Source organism: Mixophyes fleayi, chromosome 1 (assembly GCF_038048845.1).
Source record: "Mixophyes fleayi isolate aMixFle1 chromosome 1, aMixFle1.hap1, whole genome shotgun sequence".
NCBI lineage: Eukaryota > Metazoa > Chordata > Amphibia > Anura > Limnodynastidae > Mixophyes > Mixophyes fleayi.
This window is the reverse complement of record NC_134402.1, coordinates 354606404-354622868: the sequence shown is the minus strand read 5'-3', so window position 1 is coordinate 354622868 and position 16465 is coordinate 354606404. Positions and strand designations below refer to the sequence as shown.

Genomic DNA, 16465 nt, shown 5'->3' with positions numbered 1-16465 from the left:
GGAAAAGTTTTATTGTGTATTAATTTTTAGATCTATTTTGTATTAGTATTTGTAACACTTATTTTCATTACAGGACCTGCCCTGCCTCAAGCTGTTCAGTGTCCTGTGATTGTGTCCGCTGACTACATACTCATTTGGGAAACCAATACTATAAAAGAAATCCAGGTCACCATTGTAACTGCTAACATTAGTCTAACTCATCAAGGTAATACGTTTTACTATTTTTATTTATAACAACATGTAATCTGAAATTGATACAATATAGCAATTAACACCAGGGTGTAAATGTATTAAACTACGGATTTTGCAAGTCGCCGATATTCAGCAACTTTGCAGGGGCAATTTAAAACGGCAATATCTTTAAAGGCAAAACTCGCAGTCAGTTGAATTGCCCCCTAAATGTCTTATGCTCATTGTATATCCCCAATAAAACTTTAACTTGCGTTAAATTCATTTCTCTAATTCTATTGGTTGACACTGCAACCTTGGGGTATACAGGCTGGTCTAGGAGTTAGGCCAGCGGTTCCCAAAGTGTGCGCCGCAGCTCCTCGGGTTGCCGCGGCCAGGGGACAAAAAAAACAAAAAACAACTTGCCAATCCGGCGGTGCCCAGGACCCAGCATCCTCCTCTCTTACGCCCGACATATTCAGTGAGAAGCAGCAGGAGAGAGGAGGATGCTGGGTCCCGGGCGCCGCCACTTTGGTAAGAAGATAGAAGAGAAGATAGAAGAAATAGAAGAAGGCCAAGTATGGTAAGTAAAGAAATGGAGGGGAAGGTGAAAGGAAACCGCAATGGAGGGGAAAAAGAATAAAGGAGGGGGCAGAGTGAGGATGAAGAGGGGCAGACAGTGTGTGTGGTTGAAGAGGGGCAGACAGTGTATGTGGTTGAAGAGGGGCAGACAGTGTGTGTGGTTGAAGAGGGGCAGACTGTGTGTGTGGATGAAGAGGGGCAGACAGTGTGTGTGTGTGGATGAAGAGGGGCAGACAGTGTGTGTGCGTGGATGAAGAGGGGCAGACAGTGTGTGTGTGGATGAAGAGGGGCAGACAGTATGTGCATGGGTGAAGAGGGGCAGACAGTGTGTGCATGGGTGAAGAGGGGCAGACAGTGTGTGCTTGGATGAAGAGGGGCAGACAGCGTAAAGGTGAAGGGGCACAGTGTGATGATTTTTGTACTTTTGTTTTATTTTGTTTGGTCTTATTCCTCTTAATATTAGCTGTAAATTATTTTTTGACAGAAATATAATTGAAAAAAAAAATATAAAAATATTCTTTTCCCTTGGATTTATGTATATTATTTTTACAAACAACTTACTAAGTATTTCTCTCCTGACCTAAATACTTAAAAAACGGGACTGCTCGGTAATTATTTTGGAGGGGTGCCTTTAAAAAATGATGGAGACTCTAAGGGTGCCGCGAACTGAAAAAGTTTGGGAACCGCTGAGTTAGGCACTTAATTTGAATCTGCACAAATTTAGAAGGGTCTTCCCCCTCAATATCTCCTCCCCACATAGAACCTCCAATATTCGTGAACTAAGACATGATAGAAAATAATCAAACAAACCAGAACAACAATTTTCCTAGAAGGAAATAAAACACATGAATATTAAACAGAACAACAAGAGAATAAATTGTGGGAGTTCAGGGTCTTCCAGTGGAATCGGAGAAATGGATTTAACAGAAGTTAAAAAACATAATCTGTTTTTCTCATTCTTTCAGTTGGGATGTACTGTAAGCTTCAGGACATTCCAAAGCTGCTCATAGGGGCGGGTACGTTCAGAAATTGCAGTATGAAAACATTTCGGCCAAATCTGGCCTTTTTGGATGCAAACACATTAAAGCAGAATATTTCTTGTAAACATATGCAATGAAGACCAGGTGGCTGCCCGACAGAGCTACTCAACCAAAGCTCCGTGCCATGCTGTACAAGAGGCACTCACTCATGTAAGCATTTTTAATTTTACAGACTCCATAGGGTGAAATGGAGGCAGTTGTAAAGTTGTCATGACCAAATTTAGGTCCCATGGAACTATCCGAAGAATGTATGGAGGCTGCACATGCAGTACTCCCAGCACAAAAGTCTGTAACTCTGGCAGAAGAGCCAACTTATTTTGAAAGTAGACTGATAGGGCAGAGATCTAAACCTTTAGAGACCAGGGGGTAGATTTATCAAGCTGTGCATTTGAAAAAGTGGAGATGTTGCCTATAGCAAACAATCAGAATATAGTTATCATTTATTTAGTACATTCTACAAAATGACAGCTAGAATCTGATTGGTTGCTATAGGCAACATCTCCACTTTTTCAAACCCTCAGCTTGATATATTTACCCCCAGAACTCTTGGTCCGCTGTCAAATCTTTCTGCAAAAGCAACAGAAGTTGGGCCAATTTAAAGGAAGAGGTATGAAAACCCTTTTTCTCACACCAAGAAATATACATTTTCCATACTCTATGATAATTTCTTACTGAAATAGGTATTATAGCCTTAAGCATGGTTTCAACCACAGTGTCCGAGAGACTACTAGCTTTAAGAATCATGGCCTCAACAGCCACCCGTTAAAGCCAACCAAAAGGTGCCATAATAGGCTCGCTGTCATCTTTAGAATGTCTGTGTACCAAGAGCTTACTGGCCAGTCCACTGCAACTAGGATGACAAGAGCACATTATCTTTTTACCTTTTTTTAGAAACCTGTGAAGCACGACTATAGGAGGTAGAGGTAAATCTGTTACTAACTACAAAAGACCAGCATGGCATTTACCAAAAATGCCTTCAGATCTCTAGCAGAGATGATCCACCTTGTGGTTCAACCGAGGTGCCATCATATTGACATCTTGGTAACCCCACTTTTGCACTGGAGAAAGAAATCTGGGTATAGAGACCATCCCCTGGTGGGTAGGGCATTTCTGCCTAGGGAATCTGTTTACCAATTCTTCCCCCCCTGGCATAAGCACAGCAGAGATTGCTGGAGATGCATTATTTCGGTAGTCTCTTTCATTGCTGGAGAGCTCCTGGTGCCTCCCTGATGGTTTATATATGCCACTGCTGTGGCATTGTCTGATTTGAATCTCTATGGCCTTCCCTCATAGAAGAGTCTGTCCCTTTTATTAGAGCATTTAATACTGCTCTTAGTTCCAGTACATTGTTGGGGAGCTTTGACTCCTCCTGGGATCAAATTTCCTGCAGACAACACTGAAGAGCCCTAGCTTTTCATCCATGCGAGCTGGCATCTGTTGTTACTAATGTCCAGACTTAAGTGACAACTTCTGCTGAGATTGTCGACCATCGGCGACTAGAAGACATATTGACAAGCCAGAGACATATGAACTACATTTTGAAAATGTTTCTCCATGTGGAGTGCCCTCGAGCGAAAGCATGCAAACCATGTTCCGCAGATCCTTGATGCATAAAAGAGTTATCGTCTGCTTTAATGTCAGGAGAGATCTTCGTAGTCTCTGTAGTGCAAGGACTTTGTCTACCAGCAAGAATACTCTATGTTGTCTGGTATCAAACAGTAGTTCCAAGAATACCATTTGTTGGGTAGGTACTAGGTCTAAAGCCTCCATCTTCAACCTGTACACCCGAAGGTGGGTGTTTAGGGATTTCAGGTATAAGATGGGCCAAAAGGTCATGTCTAGTTTTTGGACCAAGGAAAGATTGGAATAAAAACCAAACCCCTCTTCTCTTTGAGAACTAGGATGACCACAGCTGATTAAACAAAAAATGAATGGCCTCCTACAGGACCAATCTGTCACACACCAGGCTCTCAGGTCTTGTCACTTACCTCTCCGCTGTCTTTCCAAGCTGTCCCTGCGATCCTCAGGCTCTGCTGATTTCAGATCTCTCTGCAAGATGCTGCCCAGTCTGTCTCCACTCCAGAGATTCTCCCAGAATCAGAGTATTGGCACTGCCATCTTGGATTCGGTCACATGATTCCTACCAGCCAATCAGGGGATAGCAGCCTCCACTTTAGGTCTCCCTCCAAAACCAGTTCCTGGGAGCTGCCATCTTGGATATGGTCACCTGATCCATATCAGCAACTCAAGAGTGCTGCTTCTACCCAGTGGCTGACAACCATAGTGCAAAATTTAATAGAGACAAAAGTGACAGACAAACCTAATACTAATGTGAGTGAGAAATCTGACAAAAAGTAAAACTTCCCCCACATATACTTCCCTGAAGGTCTGAAAGGCAGCGTGAGACAGCATCTTTCAGTTCAGGCTGGCTTTCCTCTGGGAGGTAAAGCCTGTGAGAAGGAGGTGCTGGCAGTGGGGGATAAGTAGTCCCCCAGTCCAGACATGGACACTTTCTAGTAGGACAGTTCCCCTAATTTGCCATAGGTTGTGTGGGACTGATACACTAGTTGCCACTTTATCTGTGTCAGAGTTTCTGCACATGTTCCACCATGATGGGACAGACACTAGCGACACATCAGCGATAGTGACCAGATTCCCCCTCCAGAGGCCTTTCCTTGATGCAGTAGGGCAGCAGAAGGAGGTGCCAGAGACAGTATCTCCTCAGCCAGCGCCACATTATAGTTTGTTGCGGTAAAGCCACTGCTGCAGGAACGGTGAGAAGGAGAGTAAACTATACAAAGTATTAAATAACAAAATACATCTAGGAGGGAATGAGAATATGGTGCCTGATAATGTAGTAATTAAGTCTAGTTATTACATATATCACATGCATTGATTCACGGCAGCTCCATGCAGAAGCACCTATACTCCTTGGGCACTTAGTTTAATCTGAGGTTCCCTGAGAGGATCTAGAGGGGGAGAAGCCTTCTGACTTTGTTCAGATTCAAATTATGTGCTTAACTCCTGAACCAGCCTCTATACCTCAAGGTTGCAGTGCCCCCCAATTGGATGAAAGAGAAAAAAATATGCTTTGGCGTGAAGTATTGGGCGGCTCAAACCAGGGCTGTGGGTTCCCCCCACTTTCCTTTAAAAAAAAAAATAAAGTGAGAAAAGAGTTTAAAAAATGCCTACGGCGGCCACAAGAGCTGAATCTGAACCTTTTGTCCTTTTCAACATAGTTGCAAATGTGCAGTAACCCATACTAAATAATCAGCAATTTTGCTCAGTATGTTTCAAGTATCTGATTGGCTATGAGTTTCTGCCCCTTTGGCACCCATGCTAGTTAACGACCTTCCATTATGTATAATAAAATTTATTCTCTCTTTGTTTCTACAGCTAAACTCTCACAAAGATTTACAGCTACATTTCTCACCAGCAACAACAATACATCAGATGTCCTCTCTGGAAATCCAGGTAGAAAATGGGGTTCATAGCAAACACTTGTGGTTTTTAGTTGCTATCTACTTTTTATTGTAACCATATCGCTATTCATTTTCTCATCCAATAGTACATAAAACTACTTCCAGTAATGTTTACTTTTGTGGCTATTTACATTTTTACCTGTCCCGTACCTCTCCATTGTTAGATACATCTCAGCCTGCACCGATGCTATAGTGTGGACTGTAACGTATGTGACATTTCCACATACTAGACGTCCAAGACAAGCTCATTTAAATACACTTTTGTTTGCCGGTATATGAGTGATGAGGTACTAGTATACTACAGCAGATGCTGTGCATTGCTGGTGCTGCAGACTGAGAATCTGCATGTAAGCTTGTGAAGTGTTTAGTATTTGTTTTTTGTTTTTTTGTATTACTATATTAATATTTTTTTTAAATCTGCAAAATGCACTTTTTTTCTTTCGCAGGGTACCAAGTTGGAAAGCCTGTAATAGCCGCCAATGGAAGTGTACCATTTGTTAAAAGTACTCTGAAAGTCTTCAAACCTGGTAAGCTGAAGTCTTCTGTAGTTGTTGTATTCTAAATGTTTTATACAAATGATGGGCCTGATTCATCTTCAAACGAAGTGTGAACGCACATAACTTGTACACTTGTATTCAAATACAAGTAGATCTCAAGACACCTTCCATTTCTATCTGGGTATAAGTATGCACTTAACATTTTTTCCCCCAGCACACTGCTATAGCCAGCAACAGATCTGCCAATTCTACTGTAGATAAAAATGCAAAAGTCTTTGTTGCACACATTTGCAAATGTATGTTTAAGCCATCCTGCCACGCCAAGGCGCTTTTGCATATAGGATGGTCCTACTCTAAACAATGAGAGTCCCTATATATGGGCCATACATATGTGTTTTTAAATTGAGAGCTAACTTACCAAAGAGGTACCCCAGAAGCCTCCAAATAGCAATCCAATGTCAGCACTCCCCTTCAGCTACTGACACCAACATGCCTCTCAGACAAATACAAAAGTGGAAGCTGCTCAAATCAATTTATAGGCCATAACAGGTGCTGAAAGGGTGGGGTTATCCTGCAAGGAACATACACACAACATTTTTTCCCCCAGCACACTGCTATAGCCAGCAACAGATCTGCCATTTCTACTGTAGATAAAAATGCAAAAGTCTTTGTTGCACACATTTGCAAATGTATGTTTAAGCCATCCTGCCACGCCAAGGCTATAGCAGTGTGCTGGGGGAAAAAATGTTGTGTGTATGTTCCTTGCAGGATAACCCCACCCTTTCAGCACCTGTTATGGCCTATAAATTGATTTGAGCAGCTTCCACTTTTGTATAAGTATGCACTTGCCGTATGTAGATAGACAGAACACAGTGCAAGGTACGCACATGTATATGTGCAACATAAAGTCCCATCAGAACGCATGCAAAAAAAAATATTTTATACACTTTATTTACAACTCTTAATGCTATACTCTTTAATAAAATCTGTTTTATATATTTTTTTTCTATATTTTTTTCTATATATTTTTTTCTTCACATGAAATACGTAAATCAGGATGTTCTTAGTGTCTACGGCACATAAAATGCATTTTTTAAAAATTGTTTCTCTTGTTTGCAAACACATGTTATAGCATGTATACGTGTAGTCATCACTATCAGTCGGCACTTACACCGTCCCTGTAGCTGTCGTATAACAAGATACGGCACGCAAATAGACTTTCGTCTGAAGATGAATCAGGTCTTATATATTTAAGGTTCTGTTTTTGCTTTTTACTTTCATTATTTTTTATTAAATTGCAAGTAACATTTTTGCCATTGTGAATAATATTTGTGTATTTCAGTTGGAGATAGTTCATGCTCTGCAGTTACTCAGACTCCTGTTTTGTTTGGACAAAATTCATTTTCTGGATGTCTCTTAAAAGTGGTCAATGAGAATTGCTCACAGCTAAGGTCTACCATTATCTTGTCATTTTACAAGCTCGTTATGATATGATTGACAATTATAGAGCTCTAATGCCTTAACTTGTAAAGCTTCTAAAAATGTTTAATATAACTTCACCTTTTATTTATTTTTAATTCATATGCCCTAACTATTAACAAGGGGCCTGATTCATTAAGGATCTTAACTTGAGAAACTTCTTATTTCAGTATCCTGGACAAAACCATGTTACAATGCAAGGGGTGCAAATTAGTATTCTGTTTTGCACATAAGTTAAATACTGACTGTTTTTTCATGTAGCACAATATCAACTTTAAATTTCAGTGTATAAATAAGCTATCAAGTATTTGTGTGCTACATGAAAAAACAGTCAGTATTTAACTTATGTGCAAAACAGAATACAAATTTGCACCCCTTGCAGTGCAACATGGTTTTGTCCAGGAGACTGAAATAAGAAGTTTCCCAAGTTAGGATCCTTAATGAATCAGGCCCAAGATTTGTATATTAGTGTTTAGTTCTCTGCTGTCTTCTGGTAGAGAAATAAATCTATTAATGCTGTGTCTAACCTATTTACTTGTAAGCTGTGGATTTCAGCTGAATAAATGGTAGTCTCGGCTCTGACATCTCACTTCCTGACTCTATTCACCAGAATAGGACTGGGCAGGAAACCAGGGATCTAGCAAGAGTGATGTCACTTGGTTGTCCTAAAATGCCGGCAACATCATCCTACACTTTTACTTTCTTGAAACAATGTCGCTGCACTCTGCAAAGTAGTTAACCGTTATAGAGTACTTCTGTGAGACAACAATGCTAACCACCATGCTGCTCAATTTAAATCATTTATTGTTATTCCCAAGGTTAAGAACACCTTGAAAGAAAGTCTAGTCTCTCTAGAATCATACAGTCTGCAATAACTACTATGCAAATCTTACTAATTTTCCTTGTTTTGAGTGTTTTATGTGGTTCACTTATTCTTTGACTTGGCTCCGTGCTACTAATGTCCCCAGTGAAAGACAAAGCCCTGGAAAAAGAAAATGCTACAGAAACATAATGCAGATAGAGGCTTGTGTTTGTGTACCATGGACTCTAAGCTTTTCTAGGTAGAATCTCATGAATGTATTTTGAGCCTTTCTTTTCATTTTCTTTGTATATACTTCTCTGTTTTATGGTGCTGCATTTATTTTGTAGACCATTACATTTTAGTATTATGTATGTCACAATTTATCACTCATATAGAAATGCCCTATTAGGTAAATGATATTATGGTCCATCCAGAATATAATTTATTTAAAGATAATTGTTTGCTTTGTGCACTTGTAGGAATTGCTGTAAACTACAAGACATTCAGCAACTTGTCTTCTTTGTTGCAGGGAGAATGTAGCTTTATTTCTGAAATCGTTTGTTCCTGTTGATCATGTGTCCATGAGAGGCAACTCGAACACCAGTGACCCAAGCGAATGGGTATCTATAATATGTAAGTCATCTTGTGTTATAGCAGAACACCAATTGTGTTTAGGTAGTGTTTTTGTCGCTATCCAATAACGATTGTCGAATCTTGATTTGTGTTCCAACGCACAAATATTTATTCTCAAAAAGTAGCAGAATAATTCAAGCAAAATATTAATAAGTACAGCCGTTACTTATCGCAGGCGCTCTGGATCCAGTGAACAGTCATTCAGGTCTGAAGTCTGTGGTCTATATGACTGAACACTAGATGAAAAGCTCCTGCTTATATGCAAACAGAGATACAGTAAAACAATGCAGATGGTGTGGCTTGCTTCTATTGGTCCAGGCTTCAGGAAGGTCCAGGGGGTTGCAGATCATAGGCTAGTTCAAACTAAAGAATCCAAAGGTGGGGGTCATCTCTCCAGGGGATGTGCTCCTTTCTTCCCGCCAAGACTCCAGTTACAACTAGTCCATTAGCATTTTATAGTCGGCATCATATTAAAGGTTTATTCCCTAACATCAATAACTAGAGTATGCAATGTGCGATCTCTTTGCCGAATGAACCGGACAGCTGCTGAGGTAAAGGTGATTAATATGATACCAGACATGACACCTTTCCTTTAACCTGTACCATATGTATTACTAATATGCATATAACTTATAATATTACACATAAACACTACTATATTTCGACATAAATAACTATGTGTTGCAACTACAATTAATGTGTGCTATTTACAAATGTGTGTGATTGTGCGAATGTATACAAAAGTGTAAAAACTGTTATTGCCACGTGTTGCGACTGGACACGCCCTTCCACGCCGCAGCGTGCTCTACGCATATTTTCAGACAAAGACAACCAAGTTTGCTCGATAATAATTGAAATGACTTTATCCAATTAGCTGACTACGACAGCTGGCTATGTAAATGAGCAGATATCATGTAGGAAAAGTGGATGACCATTTTATAGTGTCATTTAAGACTATCAAAAATAGTAATTACATATAAGCAAAATACTAAAAAAAAAAATAAGTTTTAAACATAATTGTACTAGCCAGTGTGGGAGAATGTAATACTATATATTTAAGAAAAGCCTATTCGATAGCAGAGTAGGCAAATTGGACCTAGGGAGAATACAGCGATGAAGAACAGATGAAAGTGTACGGCATGTCCAGATATTCCATATGACAGATACAATTGATCCTTTGTGAAACCTGACAGCTAGATATGAGGATCTACAATTCAGATTTTATTTCATTCCACAATACATTTTAGGGAAAAATGAAGTAAAATATGGTGAAATATAAACACTGTGTAAATAATATACAGTGTATTGACCTAGTTTTCGCATCAGTTGTTTTTGGAAATGTATTTTTATTGGTGTTTGTGCGCAACTGTGTTTAAAAAAATTCCTTTTATGGAACGGTTTTAAAATGCTGTTTTCTAAATAAAAGCTTGTTTTAAAAAGTTATTTTGAGACTGAAAATCCACATATTTCGTTGGTTTACTGCATTTTTGGGTGGCTTTTTCATCTTTGGAAATTTTACCTTTTTTTTGCTACATGCTTTGAAAAAGTTCTATAAAGGTAGAGTTATTCTTTTATGTAATTTAAAACTATACACACTTTGGTAATTTGTCTGGCAATTTGAAGTTATGAATAAAAGTGCCCGGTTTTTATAATGAAGAATATGGAGTGAATTTAACACAATTTTAAGTCCACTTTTATAAAACTAAGTGCCTCTGTAATCTTATTGGTTCCTCGTGAATTCATTGGCTATGCTCTCTTGAATGGTTGCCTCTACTGTCTGTAAGCGACTGAGGTTTTTTAAACCACGATCAAAGGAGTATTTGTAGTTATATAAAAGATTAATAAACATTATATACACTTTCTTCAGAGTGCCTGGTTCTACTTGAAAAAAAACTCTCATTAGTAATGGTAAATTCCTTGTAAATAAAATATGTGAATGTTTGTTTCCATTTAGATGAAGAACCCAATACAACGTGTACAGGGGACTGTACCACTGAAAATGTAATATGTTTAAAGGTTCCGGCAAACATGAACATTCAGATCATAACTGCTGTAACAGGTGCAGTGGAGGGGATTCCTCAGGAGGAGATCCTGGCAGCCAAAGTTAGGTCAGTATTCATGAGATATTGTTTCTTCAAGTATATGCAAAATAAAATTACATTTTAAATCACATGTTATTATTGATGATATCAACATGTGTTTTTTTTTTCTTTCAGTTTCTCAACGATTAACATAAATTGTGTGTCTGCCTGTAACTTGTCACTTCCGCTCACAAGCTCTGTGCAGTTTATCAAAGTTCCAGCGCAGCCGCCTCCTGCCATCACAAGGTAATTACGGAAGCCAACAGGTTCATGTACCAGGCTAGCAAAAATCAATCCCATTGTATATTATCACATTGTCCTTTTTTTCCACTGTGGACAAGACTATAAGATCCAATAATCAGTTTTAAATATATAGAATATTTACCTTGTTCATATAGAATATTGTTCTAAAAAGATATTGCGGTCAGAAATACTTTGGTCAGTAGACTGCCATTCCTGTATCTTGTGCTCCTAGATTCCAGATGACATACACAGAATATGATTGTGAGAAGAATGATGTGTGCTGGCAGCAACTCGCTTATCCTCTGACAAAGTACTACACAGGTACTGTATATGTGTTTGTAACCTGCAGCTTAATGGACAACTACACCTGAAATGCAGAGCTGCCAAGAGGAATTCAGGGCCCCGGTACAACAAATTCATGGGGCCCCCCTTATAGTCAAGTATGCTAAAAAAAAATTGCGCCGCCGTTTTTCACACGTGTGGTCATGCATTTGGGGGCGTGGCAAATGCGCCATTGGGGCGTGGCTAACACATCAAAATCACTAGGCTCTCAATTCGCCGGAGCGTCACATATGTCCAAGCACTCCTGACTTTCAGGACATCTAGCACCACAGTGTAGTATACAAAGAATGCAGTGTGTACACAAAGAATTCAGTCCTGCCCTGCACCTTACATTGGGCAGAGCACTCACCAAAAATAGCCATTGTCCCTACTAGAATCACAACATTTCACATACTGTCCTGCTCTCTCCTACCTGTTCTCACTTTCACCTGTGGCTGCATGTTTCTTTAGTTGCGGCTTGTCTGGATCCTGGAATGCTGGGGGCCCTATTTGGAAAAAAATGGCTACATTTAGATAATTCCAAACAACCCTGGTGTTAAATCAATACCACCCACGATTAATGATTAGGCCTTCCTGCAGCTCAAATATTACAATAATGTGCCCCTTCATCATCGCCATGCCCTATGATCACACTGCGCCCTCCATGCTGCTTTTGCCCCCTTTACCTGGCTCCCCTTCATCACACTATACTATGCTGCCCCCCCTTTTTCAATCCCACTGTGCCATGCCTCCCCCCCATTTTTAACCCCACTGTGCCATGCTGCCCCCCGTTTTTTAACCCCACTGTGCTATGCCCCCCTCGTTTTTTAACCCCACTGTGCCATGCTGCCCCCCATTTTTTAATGTCTCTGTGCCATGCTGCCCCCCTCGTTTTTTAACCTCTCTGTGCCATGCTGCCCCCCTCGTTTTTTAACCTCTCTGTGCCATGCTGCCCCCCTCGTTTTTTAGCCTCTCTGTGTCATGCTGCCCCCCCATTTTTTAAACCCTCTGTGTCATGCTGCCCCCCCCCCCCCCCGTTTTTTAACCCCTCTGTGCCATGCAGCCCCCCATTTTTTAACCCCTCTGTGTCATGCTGCCCCCCCCCCGTTTTTTAACCCCTCTGTGCCATGCCCCACCTTGTTTTTTTAACCCCTCTGTGTCATGCCCCCCCCCCTGTTTTTTAACCCCTCTGTGCCATGCCCCCCTCGTTTTTTAACCCCTCTGTACCATGCTGCACCCCCCCATTTTTTAACCCCTCAGTGCCATGCTGCCCCCCCATTTTTTAACCCCTCTGTGCCATGCCCCCTCGTTTTTTAACCCCTTCGTGCAATGCCCCCCCCTCGTTTTTTAACCCCACTGTGCCATGCTGCTACCCCATTTTTTAACCCCTCTGTGTCATGCTGCCCCCCCCCAGTTTTTAACCCCTCTGTGCCATGCCCCACCTCGTTTTTTAACCCCTCTGTGTCATGTTCCCCCCCTGTTTTTTAACCCCTCTGTGCCATGCCCCCCTCGTTTTATAACCCCTCTGTGCCATGCTGCCCACCCCCCCCCCCCCCCGTTTTTTAACCCCTCTGTGCCATGCCACCCCTCGTTTTTTAACCCCTTTGTGCCATGCCCCCCCTGGTTTTTTAACCCCTCTGTGCCATGCCCCCCCTCGTTTTTTAACCCCTTCGTGCCATGCCCCCCCTCGTTTTTTAACCCCTCTGTGCCATGCCCCCCTGGTTTTTTAACCCCTCTGTGCCATGCCCCCCCTCGTTTTTTAACCCCTTCGTGCCATGCCCCCCCTCGTTTTTTAACCCCTCTGTGTCATGCTGCCCAGCCCCCCCCCCCTCCCCCCGTTTTTTAACCCCTCTGTGCCCCCCTCGTTTTCCTCCCTTCACTTACCTTTTCTTCTCTCTTCTTTCTTGGTCTTCTCTGCTCCTCTGTGCTCCATTGCTCCAGACTGACTGAATGCTGGGCGTGACATGATGACGTCACACCCGGCATTCAGACAGTCACAGAGCAGCAGAGAGGAGGGACGCTGGCGCCGCGATCATGTGAGTATGGTTTTTGGTTTTTTTTAACTACCCTGCTCCCCTCACCAACGACCAAACCCCCCCGCCGCGAAGAAAAAAAAATAAATGTATTTTTTTAAAAACAAAAATCGTCGGCGCAAGGGCCCAGGCTGGGGGGCCCCCTGACATGCCCGGGCCAGGGTAATTAGTACCCGACCCCCCCCCCCTCCTCTCGGCGGCCCTGCTGAAATGCAAGCTGCTATGCAAATATATGGAAAGAAATCTCCAAACATCTTAAATATCAATGTAAATGTTTCCAGAGCTTATGAGATCTTAAGATATTTGATAGATTTTATTCTAGGTCAGTTTTCTCAAATGTTGTGGTATTTCTGTATCCCTTGTACTGTAAACCTGTTTCTATTGTTTTTGGTTTATTTTTATAGGAGAACCGCATCATGTGACTCTGGCTAAAGTAATGATCCTGGTCTTCTTCTTCATAAGTGCTGCAGTCCTGGGAAGTCCTTGGAACAGAATACGTAAAGCATGGAATAGTATTACACTGTAAATGAACCACTTTAATATTTTATATGTAAATATTGGTGTGTTTTTTCATTTTGGAAAGGTAAAGGTGTAAATATATTTAATGTTTTGGATCCTTTTATAATGTCCATTTTCACAGATTAAAAGTATATATTTTATATTTCAGTCATAAATTAAACTATGTAATGCTTTTTATTTCACTTTTGGAGGTGGTGGGATCTGTGTCACAAAATATTGTTAGGGTTCATTCACCAGTTCCCTTTAAGGGCCATTTTTGTTTTTAGAAGTTTATAGTAAGAATAAAATTAAATAAACACATTGAACTTAATATACGACAGCATAACTACGGTAAGTAGCCAATATTTCAGGCTGCCACATCAGTCTTATAAAGACTCACAACATTTTTTTATTATATTTACAATTGGGTTGTGCGGTGGCTTAGTGTAATGTTTTTTGTTTGTTTTTTTAATTCATTAGAGGTTATTGTAACACAAAGGTTTATATGTCATGCAGGTTTGAGAAACGTGACAGTAGTAAGTGCCAGGTGTGTAAAGTTGAGACTTATTCCCTGCTATAATAAAAGCTAATGGTGCTTCCACAAAGTATTCGTTTAGAAGTGAGTACACTTATGTGCATCCAGGGTATTGTAGGTTTTTTTTATTTTCATTTATTTTCTGCAGAGAAAGTGAACTACATTAACAGATAGCTGTTAAGTCCAAAGGCAAGTTAGCCCAAGTTAGATCTACTTACACTAGAGAAGTTTAAAAGAAGTTAATTTAAGGAGAGGATATGATCATTGTGAAAATTGAGGAGGTAAGGACAGACATTGCGATATTAAGGCATGAAATATTTAATGTCTGGGACTGTATCGCGGACTTGGGAGTTCTGTATCTCAAAAATAGCTACCCTCATAGTGTTAGCTCTGCAAGTCAGGGCAGATGAGTTTGAAGATAGGCTCTGGCTACATATTTGTATTGTAGACCTACCCTAAAAATGAAAGAGGTGGTGAGTAACAGGTGCCTGTAATACAAAAACACTTGTTAAATGAGCTTGAATAGAGAAAGGACTCAGTGTCCTGTTTTGTGTCATTGTGTGTACTGCAGTGAGCCTAGAGGGAAAAAAACGCCAGAGAATTGTATAAGTAGGTCAGACAGAAGATTTTAGCCAAGCATGGACAATGCCAAGGCTACATATCAATCTCCAGAGACCTTGATGTTCCTATTTCCACTGTACGTAATATTCTTGGGTAGTTTAAGGCCCATGGCACTGAGGCCAACCTCCCTAGACGTGGCTGCAAATGAAAACGTGATTGAAGCACAGGATTGTTAAAATTGTGAACAAAGCACCTCAGTCAACTACCAAACAGATTCAGGAACAAGGTACGACAATGTCAACGCTCTCCATTCATCGCAAACTCAATAAAAGGGGGTTGTATGGCAGGAGGCCCGGGCGGGCCTCACTACTGATAGAGAGGCATAAGAAATGATTGTAGTTTTCCAGAACACACCTGAACACTATTATCTGCTGTACCCCCCCAGCATTTTTTTTCCCTAGCCCTCCATTTTTATCTTTCTGTACCCCCAATCACTACAAAAATGTAATAACTTAAAAAAAAAAAAAAAATACAAAAAAAAACCTACACCTGAACAAACCCTTCTGAGGGGATGTCCTGTGGACAGATGAGACCAAATGAGAGATTTTTGGTACAGTACATCATCCCTAAACATCCCTTACATAAAGCAAAATAAAACTTTCAAAGTAAAGAACACCTTCCCTACAGTCAAACACAGAGGAGGTTCCGTGATGTTTTGGGTTGCTCTGCTGCATCTAGCACTGGGTTCCTTGAACGTGTGTAACGAAATCTGGAGATTACTAGGCCATTTTGGAGCATGATGTTTAACCGAGTGTCAAAATGCTGGGTCTCCATTGAAGGTCATGGGTCTTCCAGCAGCTCAATGACCCTAAACACACTTTAAAAAGCACCTAGGAATGGTTCAAGACAAGATGCTGCAATGTTCTGATATGGCCAGCAATGAGTCCAGATCTAAATCCCATAGAACACTTATGGAGAGATGTGAAAATGCAGTTGGGAGAAGGCAGCCTTCAAATCTGGTAGGTTAGGGCTGGCAGCGGAGTAAGGAAAATTCTTTAAACAGGGCTAATGTTCAAATCCAGGCGGCGGTCAAAAGCACGCTCAGTAAACAGTCAAACACAGAGAGTTCCTAGAAGTCACAGCAAGATTTGCAGGAACGAACTTCACACACTGGGTCAGACAGAGCTATAACCAGCACAACTAGTAGGGAGTACGATGTATTTAAAGGTTGAATTACCAATAGGACTCAGGCATGCTCATACATTTAATTAGCCTGCACTTGTGCTGAATTGAAAGGCTATGCTTAGAAACCAGTTCGACATAGACAAATCAGTGAACAGAGCAGGGCCATTGTCTAAGTAACCAGCTGAGAGCCAGGAGGCATCTGTGGATGCTGATTGAACTCCAGGAGGTTTACTAAACTGGGTTTGAAAAAGTGGAGATGTTGCCTATAGCAAACAATCGGATTCTAGCTGTCATTTTGCAGAATGTACTAAATAAAAGATAACTA

At 40.9% G+C, this 16465-nt stretch overlaps 1 protein-coding gene across 1 annotated transcript in view; it reads left to right on the top strand.

Moving 5' to 3' along the window:
- The window catches only part of TCTN2 (tectonic family member 2), a 29079-nt gene extending 15028 nt beyond the window's left edge, over positions 1 to 14051 (top strand). The window contains exons 10-18 of the mRNA XM_075177247.1: positions 74 to 205; positions 5187 to 5264; positions 5719 to 5799; positions 7112 to 7220; positions 8580 to 8683; positions 10638 to 10791; positions 10900 to 11010; positions 11240 to 11328; positions 13766 to 14051. Coding sequence (XP_075033348.1) covers positions 74 to 205; positions 5187 to 5264; positions 5719 to 5799; positions 7112 to 7220; positions 8580 to 8683; positions 10638 to 10791; positions 10900 to 11010; positions 11240 to 11328; positions 13766 to 13887 — 980 coding nt within the window. The 3' untranslated portion in view covers positions 13888 to 14051. The remainder of the gene's footprint in view (positions 1 to 73; positions 206 to 5186; positions 5265 to 5718; positions 5800 to 7111; positions 7221 to 8579; positions 8684 to 10637; positions 10792 to 10899; positions 11011 to 11239; positions 11329 to 13765) is intronic.
- Positions 14052 to 16465: the final 2414 nt, after the last annotated feature.